The 21,955-nt window shown below is 39.8% G+C and overlaps 1 protein-coding gene across 4 annotated transcripts in view; it reads left to right on the forward strand.

Annotated features, from left to right (window-relative positions):
• Window positions 1-21,563, forward strand: part of lrriq1 (leucine-rich repeats and IQ motif containing 1) — a 37,606-nt gene extending 16,043 nt beyond the window's left edge. The window contains exons 14-25 of one of the 4 annotated variants that reach the window (XM_015031627.1): window positions 2,232-2,391; window positions 4,201-4,326; window positions 5,347-5,436; window positions 6,427-6,506; window positions 7,772-7,843; window positions 7,954-8,042; window positions 8,929-9,018; window positions 16,302-16,416; window positions 17,594-17,654; window positions 17,791-17,887; window positions 20,867-20,996; window positions 21,188-21,563. In XM_015031627.1, coding sequence (XP_014887113.1) covers window positions 2,232-2,391; window positions 4,201-4,326; window positions 5,347-5,436; window positions 6,427-6,506; window positions 7,772-7,843; window positions 7,954-8,042; window positions 8,929-9,018; window positions 16,302-16,416; window positions 17,594-17,654; window positions 17,791-17,887; window positions 20,867-20,996; window positions 21,188-21,194 — 1,117 coding nt within the window. In that variant the 3' untranslated portion in view covers window positions 21,195-21,563. Of the gene's footprint in view, window positions 1-2,231; window positions 2,392-4,200; window positions 4,327-5,346; window positions 5,437-6,426; window positions 6,507-7,771; window positions 7,844-7,953; window positions 8,043-8,928; window positions 9,019-11,477; window positions 12,269-16,301; window positions 16,417-17,593; window positions 17,655-17,790; window positions 17,888-20,866; window positions 21,131-21,187 lie in introns of those variants that run through there. The other 3 variants (XM_015031629.1, XM_015031628.1, XM_015031630.1) reach the window with 3 other exon arrangements.
• Window positions 21,564-21,955: the final 392 nt, after the last annotated feature.

Consider the following 21,955-nt stretch of genomic DNA (forward strand, 5'->3'; position numbering starts at 1 on the left):
TTTTTTACATATTTGTTAATATGTAACAAATATGTCACTATATTGTTACACCATAATACAAGGCAGGTAATCTGAGCTATTACTTCCATCTTAAGAAAAGCAACCGGTCATGGTCAGAAACAACCAATCAGAGCCAGGAGAATGGCCTTAGTGCTGTCAATCAATTTTGGGTATGTGCTGCTAAGTGTGCTAAGGAATAACAGCGTATCCACTGTCATTGCTAACTAGCTTTAGCATTCACGTCAGAATGTGCTGACTGGGAGAAGCTGTACCATAGCAGAGAGGAAGGGAGAGGTGGTGAGCAGCGGGTATGAGTGTGATTGGTGGCACTAAGACCCTCCCCCTGCTCTGATTAGTTGTTTCTGACAGCGCTGTGTGTTTGCCTTTAGCAGAAATACACAGATTATCTGTCTCATCTGATTCTGTCACATCATAGTAACAGTTTTAACAAATATGTAAAAAACATCTTTTTTTTATTTTTTTTACAGAAGTTACATACGCCAAATGTAAAAAAGTGAAAGAATCAGGACTTCATATAAGCTCTTTATGAAGAAATCTTCTTATACCAATATCTGTTCTCATTTTTTAAATGACTTAGAAGAGCCTGTTTCTAACAGTTAATCTTAATCATTTTGTCAGAAATAACTCCAGTGAGGTGCTTCCTGTAGCCATCAGTGTGAGGAAGTGTTGCTCCTCTCCTCACTTTCAGGAATGTTTCAAATGTTTGAGGAGTTTCTTGCATGTGCATCCTGTTTCAAGACAACATAACATCTTCATGAAAATCAAGATCTGTGCTTTGACTCAGCCTACAATGTTCAGTTTCTTCATTCTCAGCCAGTCCTTGGTGAATATACGCTCCAGCTCAAAGTTTTTTGAAACATCTTGAAATTCCTTACCAGTCATACACTGCTACAATCTCCTCTCTAAAGGCTTAAGAAAACTCGTTCAGTTTTACCATGATGAAACTGAGAGAGTTTTCCATTAGTCTTGCCATTCTTACATTGACAGCCAAGAGCAGACCAAAAGTCTGAGGGCAAAACTCCATCAAAAATAATGAGTAACCATGTTCTTATTATGTGTTCCTCATCTGAATTCCAATATATAATTTCTGCTACTTTGAGTGGAAAATTAAAATGGGTATTTATCCAAACTTGAAAAGAAATATATAAATTATAAATATATATATTTTAAAGGGTAACTGTTAAACAAAATGTACTTTTTGATCATGTTTGTACTTCATTTTGGGTCTCTGTTGCTTTTAGAAACAATCCAAGAGCTAAAAATACGTATCAGGCCATTTTGTGGCAATAAGTCAACGTATTTTGGTGTCTGGAAATCGAGCTGTTTCAAAAACCTCCCGATTATGACATCACAACCAGTCAGCTGGCTTTGTTGCTGCAGTCACTTGTCTTTATTATTAGTAGATTTTAAAGATTTATGGTCACATCAATTGCACATCAACCTGCTGCTATTTTGATGTGTATAAAGTAGAAATATTGAGTTGGGGGGGCGTGGCCAGCAACACTCATTCTGAAAGAAGCTCAAAATAAGAACTTATAATGAAATCTCATGATCTGAGAATGATTTTGTGTAAAAAAACAAAAAAAATGTTGAACATATTTTGTGTAGCCCATAGACCCACCCTAACATTTTTAAAAGGATTCACAATGGGGCCCCTTTGAAATATTGAAATATATTTCCCTGTGTTTTTGCTGTTTGTCATCTACATGACTTACTTTCATGACATTTCAGTGTCGCTAACGTCTAACTTAAATATCCATATGTTCAAAAATGTGAATAAAACCACACAAGCTGCTGCGGGGTGTTTGAATTTTTTCACATGACCGTATGTGATTTACTTTAATGGTACAAAACTGAACACAGCTGGAACAAAGCAAACATGTCACATTTTATCTCATTTGCTTATAGCAGCTGAACCTTTTTATTAGTTTCTGCTGCAGGCCATTTGTCATCATTGGAGCCTCTTCTAGTTGATTTACAGTGAGAGATGTTGAAGATCTCCTTAATTTTAACACACCACCTTATCATTAACACTCTGCTATCTTTGCGAGAGTAATAGATCTTTGGTATGAGGCCTGGCTCAGGACAAGCCTAGTCTCTCATGAGTTCTTCACTCCATATTTCTGCTTCAAACCAAAAGAAAAATCAATTTTGAAAGGTGGCCAATGTGATGTTACTTACCTTGTGTGTTCGTATTGTCATTTGAGCAGTGTGGCCACTGTGCTTCAGAGGATGCAGAGGACATCCGGGGAGAAATGTGGACATGCTGAAGCCTCGGATATTAGAGGAGAAGCAGAAAAGCCATTGTCTGAGCTTTCCATTAATAACATGAAAGCCGCTTGTGAAAACCACGCAGCAACTGTTATACAGGTAAAACCTTCCTGGCCAAGAGTCAAAATGTAGTTTCACTGAATCACTTTTAAGCTTTAGGACCACAAAGCAAATGTTTGTCCCCCTGAAGATTTTGTGATGTCAGCCTCATTTGAGAAAGTGAGTAGTTCTTAAAAGTATTCTTGCTTCTTGCACTCTATATTTGCACTCAAACTTCAATTGAGTTAAGTGAAACCGCCGACGAATAGCTAAAACATTAACCATCATTCATCTCCTTGTCAACTACCAGGACGTGGTGATGTAACCACCGTTCACAAGCCTCAACAGTTTCAACAGTTTCCTAAGGTAGCACCGACTAGATAGACATAGCTATCTAGACGCAGTATGGTAGGAAGATCTGACAGAGCAGAGCAGATCATCAGGACACCAGCAGAACTTTCTTTATGTACCCAACTATTGACTTGTTCCTTCAGCTCTGGCCTTCTTGATTTCAGTCCATGTTTAGCTTTTCTCATGTTTAGTCCTTGGTTCATGTCTGCCAGTATGAATCAATTGTTAATGCGTCACGAGGAGGGAAAAATAACATCCATAAGTCCCACAATTCCATCCATCTTCCCAAAAGTTTTGTCCCTGCTGAAAAAATACCTCCACAAAGCATGACGCTTCCTGCACAACGTCAGTGTTGGTCCTTTCTGTGCAGATAGCCCCATATTCCACCTGCTAGCTACATTTCTTAACATTTCTTCATTAGGACTAGATATTGATCTAGATGTTGATATTGATTGGTATTTGTTGTGGATCTCTGCAGAGTTACTTCATCCTTCTTGGCTCCTCTGCTCGTTCTGCCTGTAGGTCTATGTGGATGATGGGTTAGCAGATGTGCCATAATTTCAGATGACAGATCGCACAGTGCTCTGACACAGCTCGACATTGTGTTTTATAATGCATCTAGTTAAAACGTCTCCATATCTTTATGTCCGCCCTCGGTCTTCATTGGTCAGCTTTTAATTAAAACAGTGACAGCAATGACTGATTTTCCTTCTGCTTTGTGTTTGTCCACTACATAAAACCCCAAGAAAACACACTTTGAGTTCAATAAGTTTGTGGATATCCAAGGGACACGAGCACTTTTGCGAGGCAATATATTTTCAATCAAACTCAACCAACCTGCAAAGCCTCTGAAACGTTTTAGGAGGGTATAAAGAGACCTGTGGATTTGTAAATAATGGCCGGCTCTTAAGCCACTTTCACACTTTGGATTTATGAATCTATACATACACATCCTCGATCATCAATCTGCTGGCCCCCAGTGTGTTCGGGACGTTTACTTGGCTAATCCTCTTCACTTAGCCGAACGCTGCCGACCTGAAAAAACATGCTACTCGCCACCTCTCTGATATCCTCTCTCAGCACAAGAAGTGTTTGATGAGTCCTTTAGGATTCTCCAGAGGAGAAAGCGGGGGTAGGAGAGGTAAAGGAACAGTATTTAGGGGTGTGTGTGTGTTGGATGGGTACGGAGTGATTAATCAGATTCCAGCGACGTGCGGTAGTAAGAGCTCTAGAATTCCTGTGAGGTTCGGCTTAAAGCGAAGCGTGCCCCCCCCCTCCAACCACCCCTGCCTCCCCATCTCCGTTGGGAATTGGAGGATTTAGGGGAGCGCTGGAGCTCCATTTGTCTCAGAGCAACATGGAGTCATGCAGAGTTCAGAAAGCAGAACGTTCAGCAATTAAAATAGGGTCTAACATGTTTTATCTCTCTAATGGGATAACATGCAGTATTTACGTTTGGGGCCGTGATTCATAGATGGTGTTCAGACTTTTTTTTTTCCTTTCTGCATGTACCTCTAGGCATTTTGGAGGGGCTGCGCTCTGAGGAGGAGGCTTGCATCCGCCCTCGCTGCTTTTACGTGCCCAGACACAGGAGAGGACGACACCTTCGAGGAGCTGGACGTGGAGGAATTTGTCGTTGATGAGGTACGCAAGTTTGTGTTTACCTCTGACCTGTACATAGACTATGAACCGTGCTTAAGAATTCAGGTCTGACGACTGGTCAAAAACCCAGCCACATTTACACCATAAGGTACACCGGTTAATTGCCCCCGATTTTGTTACATTTTGGAGATCGGTGACTGGCCGATACTAAGGTTCAGATTTTTCCCAATATATATTCGTCAGTCCAACAAATGATGATATATTTGCGCAGGTAAAGTTTTGGACTTTTTTTTGTGGGGGATGAAACAATGTAAACACGCATCCACTGATTTGCCAATTTAGAACACAAATGTCTGTCCAAAAATGTAGGAACAAGTTGCCAAAAAATACAAAGTTGCATATTTATGATTACTTGGGCTTTAAACGGGATGAAGAGGTAAACCAGAGGCTGTCGCAAGGGACTCAAACCATCTGGTTGATTACGTTACGCAGTCACCATGTGCTGCAGCTCCGTCAACAAGCTGAAATACGAAATTTGGTTAATATGAAAACGACAGCCCAGAAGGACACAGTGAGGCTTGGTTGGAGTTCTCTCAAAGCGAAATGCATAAGAAACGTTTCCCATTGATGTCACAAATGGCAGGAAAATATACATACAATTTTTTGCATGTCACTCCACTATTTAGAACTCAACAATTTTGTCACTGTTTAGTGACTTTTCAGACAAAAAAAAAAAAATCGGAATCAGCAGATCAGGCTTTCTAAAGATCAGTGATCAGCTAGAAAATCGCAATCGGTGTGCCCTTAGCGTACATGTAACTTCAAGGTGTATTTTGAACTTGTGTAGATAAGAAAAAAAAAAAATCTGCATTAAATTCAAGTGCAAGCTTTCAAATGGAGTTAAATATTTAATTTCTCTATTGATTCACCAGCTTTCCTCTTTGGGAAAAACCTGTTTATAAGTTCAAAATGAATAGAACCCACACTACAGATAGGCAAGTTATGTTTAGTGCTATGTACTGCATTATGCATATATATTTGTTTACCATTTTCTGCTCAAAGTCAGCACTGGAGGAACTCTGGACAATGACCTTCTCTGAGGATTCCCCTCCTATGCATCATCCTGTGACAGAGCAACACTTACCTCCACAGGTAAACTCCTGTAGTTTTCTCAAATCCACTTTAATTGTGAAAATGGCCAGTTGTGGTTTGCAGCCGACTGGTAGGTAAAAACATTGATTTATCAGCCTATATTATCTGTCAATGAAAATTTAAAAGCCACTTTCTTAGACCTGTTCCTTTTACATCTTACTTAACCCACACTACCTCACTCCCTCCCTCCTTTTCCTCAGAGCTTACACTCCCCCTCCCTGATTGATCTTTAAATTTATTCTTTTAAAAACCAGGATTATTTCCCTGAAGGACTGAAGGTTGCTCAGGACCAGCAGATGTCATTTATCACACTGGCTGAAATGTCGTCCTGTTTTTTTCTTTTCACCCCCCCTCCCCCTTACCTCTCGTTGGATCTTTTCTTTGGAGCATGCTCAGCACAGTACATCATGGTAGTCCAGTCAGGCCAGCTGATGTGCTGCAGCTGCCGGTGTGGTCGGCTCCAGTGTGTTGACGCTGAGCTGAGGTGCACATCAAAAGGTGGTGATGAACAATTCCGCACTCGGACGGAGAGAAAACGGGACCTGGCGAGTGATGAAGCTGTTCGTCTGAATTACACTTGAGAGTTTCACGAGTAGGAAAACTTACTGAGGGTGAAATGTATCCGTTAAATATTTAACATGAAAACAAACTTTTGATTTAAATGTGATTGCCTGTTATTGTGTGTAATGTAAGATAACAGTGCAGCAGCTTAAAGTACCTACCACAATTATTTAGACCTCCAGTTAAGATATGTAAAATCCTTGTCAATGTGTGTGAGTGTATCTGCTACACGATTAGAGTGGTGAGAAGGATAAAAGCTTCTAGGGGTTTCTGAGGCAAAACACAAAGGGCCCAGAGCCTCCCCCCCGTCGATCCTGGCAATTACCAGGACATAGTCATGTTAGCGTCCCCGCTCCCACACTGGCAACTGGCAGCAAGATTGCCTAAGAACGTGTTAAGCTCATGTAATGTTGGTAATGTCACTCCCAGGTTGAACTTCAGGCCTGGGAGGCCGACGAGAAAGAAGAAGAAGTGGAAGATGAACAAAATTCATTATGGAGTTCTACTAGGTAATAAAATGCAATGACTCACTCCATTGACCATATAATTGCACAATTGCACATTTTTAAAATAAATTTGTTAAATGGAAACGTGGCAATTTTGGAAAAACAAATCATTTTGTGATAAAAAAAATTTTGTGCCAGGGTGAGGTTGGGCTTTTTGCCGTATCGTAATTGATTTTTTTCCCACAAAACTGCAATAAAAACACTTTCTTTGTATCACACGGGTCACGTCATCAACAACTGGATGTTGCCACTGGTGCAAACCACAAAGAAGACAACAACAGGAAGTAGTTGGAGGATGATGGCGCAGCATGTTTTTGAATGACTGATCACGTGAACAAGCTCATTCACATGTGATTTTAATCAAGCTTCTTATTTAATGGAAACACTGTTATTGAGACATGGTGTTTTTTTTTTTTTTTTGACATTATCGGAATATTGACAAAGTTTTACCCACATTTGCAGCTATTGTTGATCTGTTGATATAATGGGTTGCATTGCCTAATCTCCTTAACAGGAAATTTTGATAATTGAACTTGGCACAGAGATCCAAAACAGTTGCACTAAAAAAGGAAATAAAACAGAGTTCATTTCACATAAAAGTGAAGTTAGATTCTTTTTGAACATTTCAGCAATAAAAGAAATGTATGATTTTCTGTAAAATTACTTTACCGTACCTGTGAAATTTCCAAAATAATGCCAACATTTCTGAATCTGGCATGTTCCTTTGTTTTAAAAAGTCTTAGTTTTTTTTTTAGTCTTAGACTTTGTGGAAATTTCTGTTTAAATTAGGTAGCAGCTTGAAAAAACCTGACATAGATGTATATAAAAAATATAGCTTACAGCTTTTGCACTTCCTCTGACTTCTTTTATAAACACTCATTTGCTACAGAAAGTAGTAAATTTTAAGTATTATTCCGAGTAATATTGTTAGCATGGTCTGGTAACATGCTAGCAGATAGCATGTGACCAGATCGTGCTAACAACTGGCCAGTTTAGGCTGGTCAAGTGAAAAACTTGGGAGTTTCAGTTCCTAACTAGTTTCCTCATGCATCTCTGATAGTTTTGATTAATTTTGATAATGTGTATGTTTTAAAAAAAATAACTAAAAACATTAACTTCTAACATCAATTAGGTTACCAAATCTCGACATTATGGCACAGTTAAGCTAGAGATAGCCATATGTGTTAAAGTAAGCAAAAATTTATACTAAAAAATATATTTTTTTTAATGTGTAAATTTTTTAAATATTGTGAATTTTTTGTTTTCAGAAGCAAGACTAAAGCTTCAACCCTGATTCAGAATGGTCTGTCTGAAAGATCAGAAAAAATTCTGCAAGAATGGTAACTCATCATTATGTCTCAGACGCCGTTGCATTGTCCTTTATCGATATAATGTGTGAATTCAATACAACAGAAGTTTTAGATAATCGTCTCTGTCTCGCCGTCTGCAGGGGCTTCACCAACAGCCACACAGCTTTTCTGATGCTGAAAAGAGCTCAGAAGATGAAGGCGACCAAAAAGCAGCAGAAAAAACACAGAAGTGAGTAGCCCAGCACACTGTAGACACCGTAACTGCAGCTAAAGTTTGTTCTTCCACTTCACAACTATTGCTTTTCACTACAAATTAGTTGAAGTTTGCATTTCTAATGCAAGAAAACTTGGAAAAATCCCAGGGTTGTGACTACCGCTCTACCTGTAGTCCCTGTTTTGTTTACTGTTGACGAAATTGATGGTTAGATTGTTTTGTAAAATGTTCTTGTGTTATGAGGAAGATCTGCTTCCTATACAACTTATTTTGTAAAAAAAAAAAAAAAGTCACACGCAAATACCTCGGGCCGTTTTTTTTTCTTTCTTTTTTTCCATTCTCATATGTTTTTCTTCCAGTCTTGCCTCAGCAGCGGTGACCCTTTCCAGCCAATGTACACTAATGAGCCATAACAGGCAGCAGAAGCGGGTCCTGTCGCCTTTCATTGGCCCGTTTTTTAAAAAGCCAGCTAAATAAATAATAATTGTCAGGAGAGCTTCTGGCGAGTCGTCTCGTGACGACTTTCAGTCCACCTCGTCATAACGGCTCAGCGTAGCCGCGGTGAAAGTTGACCTCACCTCTGCTCTGCTCTGCTCCAAGACACACTGCTCCTGACACGGATATCGTGCATGTAGGTCATGTACAGGGAGGCTGCTCTTTGATCATAATTGCAAATGCATGACTGAAATTGCGGCTCTCTTGTCATCTTGTGCCACCAACACACAGGTCTATGTCGGCTGTAACTCCTAATGGCATGTCCCTCAGTGGAACCAGAGCTCTGCTCTAATACTTTCCGAATCTTTCATCTTGTTTTTTTTTTTCTTTCTTGTTCTTCTTGTTTTTGCTTCTGGTTTTAAGCCTGTTATATCCCTCCTTGATGTTCTCTTTCGGTTCCTCTTAGATCCCTTTGCCTTCAGTGGGTGCAATTACCAAATAAGCCCAGTGGAGGCCAGGAACAGGACTTCACGACGCGGCAGACAAACTTTTGGAGGTAGGACTTAGGATATGTTACAGTCCAGATTTTTAAGTCTTTGTTGTGTTTTCTTATGTTTGTTAAGAAACTTATATGTCTTCCATTTTTCCCATACTAAGCCCTTTACAGATCAAAGATTCTTTTTTTTTTACCCAAGGGTATGGCAAAATGTAGTTTCATGTAATGGCATACAACGTAATGTAATACATATGCAATACACGTATCACCCCGCAGGGCATAAACCAAACTCCAGCGCGGTGGTTTTGAAACTTTTCAGCTATCGAGAAGAGCTTGTAGCATTTTCTGCGGACTCCTGGTATTCATAGGGGTTCAGGACCACAGCCACCTGTGAACAGCTAAGATCCAGAGATACTTGGGACACCCTCTAATAATATTTATAACTGCCTATTTTATTAGCTCAAACACCAAATTCACCTTCATATGCATTAATATGCACATTGGAAACCGTCTTAGCAGAAACAGCAGAAACTATTTTCTACAGGCAAGGAAAATAAATGGCGTTCCGCTGATTTGCAAACGACAGCTAGTCGCTTGTCAAGAAGCATTGCATCTAGTTATCTCTCCTTCCCAAGCTGCATTCTCTTTAGAATATGAGCTATGAAAAAATCTGCAAATAAGTGAATTTATCTGCAAATAATTCTGAGTTACGTTCCACAGAAAAATCAGTGAATACTAAACCACAAATAGGCAGGAATCCATTGTTGCAGTTATAATAAAAGTGGTCAAAGTTTTAAAATGATTAGATTCCACATTTACATTTGTATAACCTCACAGCCAGAAGAGCCTCACAACAATAAACAATGAACTAAAGCTAATTATCCAAAGTAGTACTTCACTTGAGCAGTTGAGGAGTTGTTCTGCCAAACAGGACAAAGTTTTTAACCACATTTCAAAATGTAAATGCAGCATTTATTGGTGATAAACGGTAGAAAAATAGTTCAAACAGCAAAAGTAAAAATCAACTATCAAACCAGCCAGTTGTCTTACACCTTGCTTCCTCTAGAGGGTCTGGACCCTCGGCACTTGAGAAATATGTTCTTCCTGGAGGCATGTTGAAGTTTGAAATAATTGGATCTGATTTTACCCAATTGCTAACGTTAGCTGTGACTTTATTAAATGCCCCAGCTCAATGAAGCTTACCGGTCACCGTGTAGGTTCTAAACAACACCGGGGGGAATAGAGCCACATCTTTACCAGTGAAATGTTTTGAACATTCCTGTTGCTCAGACGTCATTTGTTTAATGTCTGGAAGCAAGGCCAACACAGACTGAATGGCTTTGTTGAATTATATCAACTTTTCAATGCTAGCGCTGGAATCATATCTGAGTGCAACACCTCTGTTGATATGCTCTCAGCCAACTGGCAGAAGAAGACTGTTTCTATCTGAAGGATGCATTACATCACAACAAGATTTCCAGCTCTTTTTATTATCTGTCCTTTCCACCCTTGTTTATGTAAGCCATCTAAACGAACTGGAGTTTTCCACTGCATATTAAGCTGTTGAATCAATTTAAACAACTCCATTAACTGGTCATATCACCAGGCATTCATGCCTTGTTCACAAGTGATTTTTTGCAAGTCCGAGTCAACTCTTACATTTTTGATCTCAGGTCTAAGTCCAGCCCCAAGTCTTTGATCTCAATTCTTTGATCTCAAGTACAGGTCAACTCAAGTCTTTGATCTCAAGGTCAAGTTAATGGCCTGTTGTTGTTGTTGTTGTCGTCTCAACCTTCCAGACCACTCAGGTCTTGTGGTTCTGACCTACTCTACATCCGCAAAACGGACGAAACACTGAGTTCTGTTAAATCAAAACTAAAGACCCACCTGTTTAATGTTGCCTTTGACCCATGATCACTGGAGCATTGACCAACATACTTGATGTGTATTGATGATTTTGATGCTGGTGCTTGAGAGAATGTAATGTTTCTTTCTGGTGATTGTATGATGATGCCTTGTTGCTGAAAAGTGCTATACCAATAAACTTGATTGATTTAAGAGTTGACCATGAGCTGACATACATGATAGAGGTGGTCGGTCTCCCTTGTTGTGTTGTGGTTAAACTCCTCTCCTGACCTGTGGAAGGCTCCCCCCCGCCTCCTCCGGATCCTTTCCCAGTGCCCGGGGCCTCGGCAGCCCCAATCCAGCCCGGCCCAGCCAGCACTCCCCGGCAGGGGCTAACGTTTCAGGCTTTGACTCAAGCCCCTTCTGGAGGTGATTAGCCCCAAACCCATGACAGATTCTTTCCGAGATATCTGACGCGGCATGTTTATTTTATCCGGGCTCGTTGTGTGGATGTGCTGGACATGAGTAACCCACTTGAAATGGGTATCGGCTTACACGTGCAAAGAGAGACACAAGAGAGAGACGACGGTGCAAAGACCTTGAAAAATCTTCTTTTTTAAGAGCAGAAAACCGAGATATACATTTCCCCGTTTTATTTAATTTGTGTCTTTCAGTGCGAGAATGCTCCGCGGGACGGAGATGTTTCATGCCTCCGAGCGCTTCTGTTAATTTCCACTCTTACTTTTCCACCGACACCTTCCACTCGTCGCCTGGAGGCACACACTTCCACTCTGTTCCAGCCGAACTTCAAGTTCATCACACATCTGTCCTCAAGTCACAGCGCCTGACGGATCTGTGTTTTTATTTCAGCCATGGACCCCTACCTCTTGAACACTTAACTTGGTTTCACACTTCATGTCATCAACCAAGTCGAGCTGAAACTCAACCACTGTGTTTATCTCCAATCGTCCAAAATACCTCAATCTCATAACATTTGCCGCCTCTTATGTGCATTCAGTTCACAAGCTATACGCTGTCTAAGGGAGCAAATCTTCTCTCTGTTCAGGAAGTGTTGGCACACTTAAGAGGCGAGCAGAGCAGTTAGAGCAGTCTGAGCTACTAACATGGATAGACGTCCAACTGAAAACACTAAGTCAGTCATGTCTCAGACATGCTCTAATTCATCTTCCACTTTACACATGACATTTAAACTTTAAACACCGCTTGTAATGCACTTTGAAATGTCTCAATTTAAGCGGGGTGTACAGGCAGGACCACGTTTAGATTTTCAGATGTAGTTGGAGGTCATTCTTTCCTGGTTTATCTCAGGCAAAATTTTGTAAACAAGTCTGTGATGTATTTTGATTTTGGTGAGCAGAATGTACCCACTCCACCCCCTTAGTTGTGGATATTGAAAGATTTTTTTTGGTCAAAACTGTGTTGTTTTTCAGAGTACAACAGTATTAAAAACAAGAATCAAAAAACAAGAAAGCCTGACAGAAAATGAAACAAAATGCAGATTTGGTTTTAAACTTTTGATCAGTTGATTGTCAGTCTGTTTTAATTTAATGCAGTTTTTACTCATTACTTTTGGAAAAATTTTGCAACAATGTTCTTCAAAACCACAGGTTAAGGTACTGACTTTGTTTGGTCCATTACCCCTTAATTTTTATGCATTGTTTGGAACTTATTTTCCCACTTTATGCAACATTTGGCTAAGCTTTCGCTTCATATTTGACTCTGGAATATGTTTGTTTACTGAGCAGTTCAGGGTTGAATCGAAAGGTCCTGTGGCTGCAGACAAACGTGAATCATAGACCTGCTTTCAAAATGCTTGAGCGTTAGGATAAGGCCTTTTTTCTGGTATGTTAATTGATTTCTGCCAAACCTGATTAAAGTATACCCAAATACCTCTATTTTGAGCCAGCTGGCGTGCTTGGGTTTTGTAAATTCTATGGATATTGACTGTTCTGTTCCTGGCTCTCTTAAAGGGACAGTATTATGTAAAATCGACTTTTTCAAGCTTTACATCATGTTGTGATGTCATTCCCTCATCAGCAACATACCTGGAGTGTTGCTTTGATTATTTCATGCATGTGTGAGAAATCTTTTAATCTGCCGTGACAACCATTCAACTGGGCAAAACGCCTCATTGGTCTTAGCCCCGCCTTCAAGGACAAAGTTCCTCCCCAGGGCAGCAGTTTCCAAGCTTCTGCCTCACAGAGCAGCCCTCCCCCGTGGCTCTCCCACTCAGCTCCTTCAGACTAGCCAGCAGCAATTAGCAAACACCTGGCAGAACTGAGCATCTGCTGAGCTCATTATATGAGTTGCCTTTCAGTGAAACACTGGTGAAAACGCTGTTGAAGAGCTAATAGAGGAGCCATGTTGTGATGACTTCCTGAAGATGGAACATAGGAAAGAGCAAGAGTTTCTTAAAGGGACAGAGGCCCAATTTGAATGTGCAAATTATAATTTTAAGATTTTAGTCATTTTTGATATACTAAGTTACTTGATTGTGCTATGAAATGATTTTATGTGGCTGGAAAAAGCATAATACTGCCTCTTTAATTGTCTTAAAGGATTTTTGGCTTGTGAATAATCTTTTTCACTGTTGAATGCTGGATTCTAGAATTGGTTTTCTAACAATTTCTTCTTAAAGACTTCTTCTGATGTTTTTCCTCCTTGGGATTGACCCAACATGCCTCTGTTCCAGAACAGCAAACTGCCAAAACCCACTGCATTTTTCAGGGTGGTCGGACTTGATGATGATGAATTAAATCAATTGCCACTTTCCCTCCTAGAACTTCTGAAAGCAGCAATTTTGTTTCCAGTTTTACTGTGTACTGTTTTTTTCATTTATTTAGTTCAATAAAGAGAAAATCATTTCTATTAAATCCTGATAGGTGGAAACTAAAAAGAGTATAACTTGGCTTTACGATGTGTGACTGTATTCGCTTTAGATGTCCAAATGTATGAATGCCAAGCACATTGGATCTTTTGTCAATTCAACCTTTTTTTCTTTTCTTTTCTTTTTTTTTTCTTTTTTTGTGACAACAGGTTTATAATGTGCAAAACTCTATGGTACCACTCGATTTACTGTTTCGTAGAATTGCTCAAATTCCATTTTCTCTGGCAGATACTGAGGTTGAACCTGCCAGTTCTGATCCCTGACAGGGTCTGGTTCATTTAAGAACTATAAAACATTAAAGACAAACAAATATTTGGCAGCTCCTCTCATAGAGGTAGTAGTTTGGAGTGTATGGATTACGGTCAGATTCAGGGTTACGATTACCTAAACTAACAGAGAATTATGGAGTTAAAAGGTGATCCTAAAGCTTTTTCTTTTTTCTTTTCTTTTTTTTTTGTTAAACAAACAAAAAATGTTGTTGGCTTAGAGACCAAAAATGATGAGATTTTTTTCGTTTTGATTCATTTGATGAATAGGGACAAATGGACTTTGGAAATATAAAGTTTTGATTCTAAATTTCTAATATAAATATTATCACCTTCCTAAAATAATGGCCAAAGTCATTTTTTTTGCCAAAAGCAATTTAGGCAAAAAATGACCTTTATTTCAGGAAGGTGATGACATGGAAATTGAAAGTTGTTTAAATATTTGACCTTCTGACGCCAGCTCAGCAATCAGAGCAAATCAGAAGAAAATAGTTTATTATATGAACTATTTCTGATCCATTTGTCCCAGTGAGAACAAATCAGACGAGGCTCTGCAGTATCCAACCAATTCCTTAAAGGGGCAGCATTATGTTAAATTGACTATTTTGAGCTCTACATTATGTTGTAATGTTATTCCCTCATCAAAAACACACCTGGAGTGTTGCTTTGATTATATCACGCATGGTCCGCCTTTGGAAGCTGCTCCTCCTTAGCATTGCAGTTCCCAAGCTTCTGACTGAGTGGGGAGGTTTCCTCAGCTCCTTCAGACTAGCCAACAGCAATTAGCAAGCACATGATGGGACTGCAGATCTGCTGAGCTCATTGTAGGAGCTTCTTCTCACTGCAACGCTGGTGAAAACGTTGTTAAAAGGTTAATAGAGGAGTCATGTTATGATGACTTCCTGGAGGTGGGGTCTCAGAAAGAACAGGAGTTTCTTAAAGAGACAGAGGCCCTATGTTAAGGCGTTAAATATCAAAGTCAAATTTCTTTTAAGTCATATTTCATATTTATAGCATTTTTATGACAACTGAAGTGAACATAGTTACTTGATTGTTCTATAGAAAGGCATCATATGCCTGTAAAGCACATAATGCTGCCCCTTTAATTGTCTTCGGTTAGCCAGGGGGGCTAAAGCCTCCAACTTCCTCCCTAACTTTCTTATTCAGAGTTCTTTCAGTAGACATTAGATCACTTAATGTGCCTATGAGCCCCGTTAAATAGGCGTGACTCCTACAGGCCCTGTTTTGATGTCCAGCGGGGGAGAAGAAGGGGCTTCAGGAGGTTGAAGGAGGTCAGGAAGGAGCTCTGGGTCTTCTGAAGGGAAAAGGAAAAGAGAGACAGGACGGGAGCTGGAAGGAAGGGTGGGAGTTGGTTTGGGGGGGGTGAATGCTACACGAGAGTAGCATTAATGCAGACTATATATCACCGAATTCATCTTGGATTACCTCCACACAATGAGAATCACAGTGATTGTAAATTATCATTAGCTGCTTTAAAACCATCCATATAAAACCCTGATATAATTAGTGCATATAAAACAGTTTATGGGCAATTTTTGAGTCATTTGGTGAATTATTGGTAATTATTTAATTACTTTAATTGTCCAGTTTTAAGAGAAAGCAGCTGCAAAATAAAAAAAAAATTAAAAAAAATTGAAGAATCTGTAGCAATTTTGGCTGCAGATGCTGCGTTTCTCTCTCAACTTTCGGAACTGCGTACAGCCATTTCCTGGCCTTTGTTGCCCCAGGGGGAGGCATCCATCACTTGACATTTTTAGTGGGGCCTTTCAATTAACCCATGAAAACTGTAAAGCCTTTCTCCTCTTTTCTTTTTGTTTTTTTTTCTCTTTCTTTTTTACAGCTCCACAAAAGCGAGTAAATCGCTTAAATAAATGCGTCATTAGTTCCAGCGTCGGACTGTCAAAATTCATTATCAGTTTACACCCATCCACTGCGGCTTTACTGTCACTGCAGCATAAATGTTTACGTTGAATTATGGCCTTATTATGGGATTTCAGCACAACTCATAAATCAGGAGCCCTTTCAGATCTCCCTCCGCAACAAACTGCTACGTGTTGCTTTGATTGGGTTTCACAAAGGGCTGCAGGCCTTCACAGAGCTGCAAGAGAAATCACAAAGAGGCTTTCGTTAGCATCATTTGGATATTTTATGATGATCAAATTAACGGAACACACATGTCAAATGGAAAAACCTGGCTAACTGTTACTAGCATTTCCAATGATGAGCTTGCTCTGTGTATACAGTTTAGATTGTCTCCTTATACACGCTTTCCACGTTTATTTTCTGGGTTCTGTTGGGTGCAGTCGGCGAGGCCCAGGTGGGTCTTCGGAGAGCAGAGCGACAGGAGCAGATGAGGCGGCAACAAGATGAGCAACAGCTGAAGACGCAGGTCACTCTGCGTGAGCGGCAGTCAGAGAGGTGAGGGGCTTCATGTTGCTGCTGAATGTGTTCCTTAAAGCCTTCAAATAAATTCATCTTTTATCGTAGCAATATAATCTCACAAAAGAAAAAAAATTTTTTTTTTGTTTTTATAAAATCCCTTTTGCCACACTTACTCTTAAACCTAATAATCCAATGTGAGATTTGTGTTGTATGTCTTTATGTATGTTGATCTTATTAGCTGTGTTTCCATTACAAACGTGTATAAACCTTCGTCTATATTCTTCAGGTGTCGAAAAACACAATTTCACAATAGTAGTGTTTCCATTAAATAAGAACTGAAATTAAAATCACACATGAATAAGTTTGTTCACGCCATAAGTCATTAAAAATCATGGAAGCGATGGATGTAACATGAATATATTCGTATTTCAGCCATGGTACTAGCACTCATCATCTATCAGCCTTACATACGGGGCGTTTTGGGGAAATTGTAGTCAGTGATTTTACAGAAGAGCTGTGGATTCAACATGATGGAATGACACAACTTTTTATGAACTGTGTGATGCTGTGAGTCAGAGTTCGGGTGGATCCAGCTGCACACTGTCCAAAAAAAACCCCAAAATCATCATCCTCCTACTACTTCCTGTTACCTCCTTTGTTGTTTCTGCCAGTAGTAACGTCATCGTGTGATGAGAAAAAAGTGCTTCCATCGCAGCTTTGCAAAACACATTTATTTTGATTCGGTCAAAAGTTCACTTCATCCTAGCGCAACGTTTTTTTTTGGAAAATGTGAGTTTTTTTTTTTTAATTGGCGTGTTCCCATTAAAGAAATTTATTTTTGTGATTTCAATTTTCACAATTTTATAGTTAATGGAAATGCAGCTAGTAAATACGACATGGAGAAGAGCCCCATTTCTTCTACGATCAATATTCCCATATTGAAGGCGTTTGTGTTGGCCTTCACAATTCAAGAACTGACGACAAGTAAGACTCTCCTTGCCTAAACTCGCCCTTAACTACATTCAGAACTAAAAGTTTTAAACAAGTGGAACTGTGAAAATCAAGGCTGGAAGCAGAGCTACCACCTTCCTGCCCGTCTTCATATGGATTTTGTTTCTGCTGTCGCTGGAACTGAAGAGAACTCTTCAGAGTGAGTTCTCTTGAGCTTCAAATTTAGACGAATAAAATAAACTTTTGTTATTTTTATCCCCAGGGGACAATTTTTACCAGAGATAAAACCATCCATCCTGAGCAGAGGTACAGTCCAGGTCGCGGTGAGTATTGTGGCATCCTGTCTCCTGGATCCTGCATGGTTGACCGTAAATTGTTATCAGCACAAGTTCTTTAGGTTTCTTAAGTCAGAAACGGACCCAGACTTTGTTAGTTAGTGATTCTTTATGGTGTTTGCAGGCATCTGGAGCTCAACCCAAAGCGATAAGACTCTGCTCCAGTAGCGGTTTGACCGCTCCGCTCGGCAAAGTGAACAGAAGCAACGTGACTTGTGCAGGTCAGTATTTTAACCACATTAATTTAAAAAAGTATTCAGTTTTTTAACTAATCAAAGCCGATCAAATTCAGAAATGATTTGATAAACTGGACACACTTTAAACATTTATTTTTACAATTCACGTCATTAAGATTTTAAACAATGTAAGATATTGATGATTGGCCAAGTTAATATTCATAAGATTATCATTTTCTCAGTCACTGTGGATTTTGTATGAATGAATTTAAATCTCCACACCATTTACTGAGCTTTTGTTTTGAAACTTGGGCTTATGTAGAAGCTTAAGACACATTGTTAATTTAAAAAATAAACAGGTATCATCTGTTTATATGAATTGTAAGCAGTAACATTCAGGTTTGTGTTCCTTCAAAAGTGACAACAAAACAAACTTTTTATTTGAAAAAGAATGTGTTATTACCTTTTAATTGAGCGCTAATCGAGTGTTATAAAGGCAGGTTTAGTGCAGCTACGTTCAAACTTGCTTTTTTGCATGTATGTGGTGATATTGATGGGGAGGCAGGGGGTACAGGGTCGGGCCGGGGACAAGGTGCCGTGAAATCTGTCCTGAGAGGAAGTGGACAGACACAGACGGAGGCAAAAAAACAACTATAAAAACCTGTCCTTTCAGTGAAGAATGACTGGCCCTTATGTCAGGACAAGTGAGGGACTCAGGAGTTGGAGTGACAAAGATGCTACTGACAGACTGACAGCAGATGACCGCTTTAAACAAGCCCAGGAATTCAAGTGAAGGAGAGCCCTGTCCTCTCCTCTAACGAAGCCAAATTGAATTGGGCTGATGGTTTCAGAATCATGTCCACGAGATGCAGCGGCTGCTCAGCAGACACAGACGCTGCTCCCCACTGGAGAAAGAAGAAGCTCTCTTTGTCTGAACCGACGAAGACGCCACTTACCGAAGCTGCCCAAGGCAAATTGAAATATGAATGTGTGTTTAAGGCAATAGCCTTTCTAAATAAAATAAAAAAAAAAAACAATTACTTACTTCATAAACTGAGCAGGGTATGAAATGGGCTCAGTTAGCAGTAGAGATGTGATTCTGTCATTGTCTTTCGATTCCCAGTTTTAGGATCAAGATTTGATTCAGGAGCCATTTTTAATTCAGAAGCTAATTTTTCTATTCAGGCGTACAGTAGGGGTCGCTCTGAGGCAGCGGTGGGTTTGAATGAATCGCTTAGTGCTGTTTGACCAGCGTACGTTCAGGTGGGACGGTGTCAGCTGGACTTTACGAGTGTTTGGCAGCGGCAGGCGATCCGCTGAGCAACCAGACCCACCAACTCTGAGCTCACTCCAACACCTAGTGGAGGATTTGTTTTGTTTTTAAAGTCATTGAAAACACATGATTGGACATTGCCTAACACAATGACGGTCTTTAATAAACCACTCTCAGCCCGCCTGACTGTTGCCAGGTTTCAGCTCAGAACAACGTGGTTCTGTCCCTTTAAACTATTTCAAACAACGCCAAATTGACACAAACACAAAGCAAACCTAAAGAGATTTTTTTGGGTTCGACTTGTGAGCATAGATACTTCATACTTTACTTTTCTGTTTTGGAGTTGGATCAATGCTCACAATGCCCCCCCTCCACCTAAATATGACCCCAACACCCCCAACTCCTCCCCACCCTTAAATGTTTGTCTCCCTGTGTGGGGAAGCTGTGGGGACCCGGGGTCTGAGCTCTACACGTGGAACGCATCATATGCTGTAAAAACTCAGCCTTTGTTCTGTGTGTATGAAAAGCTTTGTGCTGATCCTGTGCTGAGACGGAACGGCCTCTGACGCAGCTTTACCCTGCTTCTGCAGTGCCGGGTAGAAAAACACCGGATCTTACCCGCCGCACACTTTGGTGTCAAATTCTGTCAGTTATAGTGAATTTTTATTTTGTTATTAATTCAGTTTTAGAATTATTTGGGATAGACCACATGGGAAAATTATTTATAATTTGCAAAAAGACTCAAATATCGTTTGTTCAAAAAAAAAAAAGTTCAGTACCAAATATGTCATTTGATTTATCACATAAACCTGGGTTGTCCAAAGTGAGGCCCGGGGACCATTTGCAGCCCTCCGAATAATTTCTGGCGGTCCGTGGTCACAGTTAAAAAATAACTTGTTCTTTCACTTAATGTTGAGGTGAAATTTTACAGATGCCAGGCTGTTCAGAAACAATATAATTACAATGTAAAATGTAAGGGGGAACACAAAGTAGTCCAGATTTTTACTTTTAGTATCAGGGACCAAAAAACATCCAGGGACTTTTCAGAAAGTGCATTTTTAGTCATTTAATACACTTAGCAAAACAAAGGAAGAGTTAACTACTTACAGTTTTTGCTGCTTAAAACATACCAAAGAAAAGTCTAGAAAAAAATGAAAAATGTAGGCCATGGTTTGCTGTTTTGCTTGACAAACTTGCACAACCTCCCCTCCTCTCTTTTGTTTTCTATCTAATGATTTGAACATCGCTTGTCTGCAGAAATCTTATTTCTTTGCTTCTTTTCTTAAAATGTTCTGTTTACATTGCTGTTTGTTTAGCAGGTAAAATAAAAAAAATGATTTTTTTTTCTATAATTAGGAAGGAAAAACACAAAAATTATAAGTTGAGGCCCTAAGTAGTTTCAACTTGACGTTTTTGGGTAGTGATGGGACTTATGGCTCTTTGAAGGGAACTGAATCTTCATTATCCGTTCACTTCAAAGAGCCCTACAAATGATTCCTTTTTAAAAAATGTAAATTTTTCTATGAACAAGAAATTTTACTCATAGCATAGCTTTACGTTGACAAAGTGTTTGAAAGAAAGACTCAAGTCCAGTCGTTCAGGTTAAAGAGCCGTTGAAAAGAATCGGATCATCCGTGAATGTCCCGTCGCTGTTTTTGACCCCCATGCCAAAATGTTTAGACACCACTGGCCTAAATCCTGGTAATTTTTTATCTTAAAAGTTGATATATTCCTTTTCCACTTTTCCCCAGGTAAAGACGCTCTACCCCCCAGACGAGTCACATCCCCTGTGGTAAAAAAGGAGCGCATCTCTTTCCGGGACAACCCCGTCCAGCTGAGCGGCGGCTGGGGCGGAGGCAAGAAGAGGGACAGACTGCCTAAGTAAACGCCTGAAAATATCTCTTTACTTCATTTTTTTCTAAAGCTTTTAAATGTATGAATTCCTCTTAAAGATTGACAGATGTTAAGATTACAGTTGATGTCAATAGACATAAGAATAAATTGGTAGAAAATGGCCTGTTCCTTCGTATTTTGCTCTTGTACAAGTCTTTCCCCCTCCCCAACTCGAACAGAAAGTAACGGGGCCTCTTAGAAATGAAGACGGACAGGAACCTGAAGCAGCCCAAATATCTCGAGGCGTTTCCAGAGCTATCAGTGCCTTCGCTTGGCGGCAGCCAACTCGCATCAAAACACGTGGAGGAAAGCCACAAAACTCTGGGAAATTACTCGCTTCACATGCAGATGATGGCAGGAAATGGAAACCAGGATCCTTCAGTACCTGTGGGTTCAAAACGCTGAACTGTTATTGTTATTTTGTTCCTGTGATGTTTTATAAATATGGACCTCAACAGAGAAAAACCCCTTCTCGTTAGTCTCACAAGAATGAACTCAAATAAAACTGTTTCCGTTTTATTTAAAGGTGCAGTATGTGAATTTGGCAAAAAATCAGTTTTTTCTATATTTATTAAAATTGTTATGTCTTGATAGTATGAGACAAAATCTAAACAAAAATTGAGTTCCTCCATCTTTTCCCTGAGCAACTACTACTGCAGTCTGAAAAAATGCAGTGCTCACGTTCAAAAACAACCAATCAGAACCAGGAGGCGGATTTTAGCGCTGCCAGTCAAGCTTCTGTACCTGCTGCTAAATGTGCTAATGGTGGAAAAACAATTTACCGTTACAGTAAAGCCATCATCAGTGGCAATGCTAAATAGCTTTAGCATTTTTTGCAGGCTTTGTTGAGGTGCAAAGCAGAGAGCAAGAGAGTGATTGACAGCGCTAAAACCCTCCTCCTGGCTATGATTGGTTGTTTTGGACTGAGTGGTTTATTTCTGTAGTTG

This window comes from Poecilia latipinna, unplaced genomic scaffold, assembly GCF_001443285.1.
Source record: "Poecilia latipinna isolate Pla-1442-1.1 unplaced genomic scaffold, P_latipinna-1.0 Scaffold213, whole genome shotgun sequence".
Lineage (NCBI taxonomy): Eukaryota > Metazoa > Chordata > Actinopteri > Cyprinodontiformes > Poeciliidae > Poecilia > Poecilia latipinna.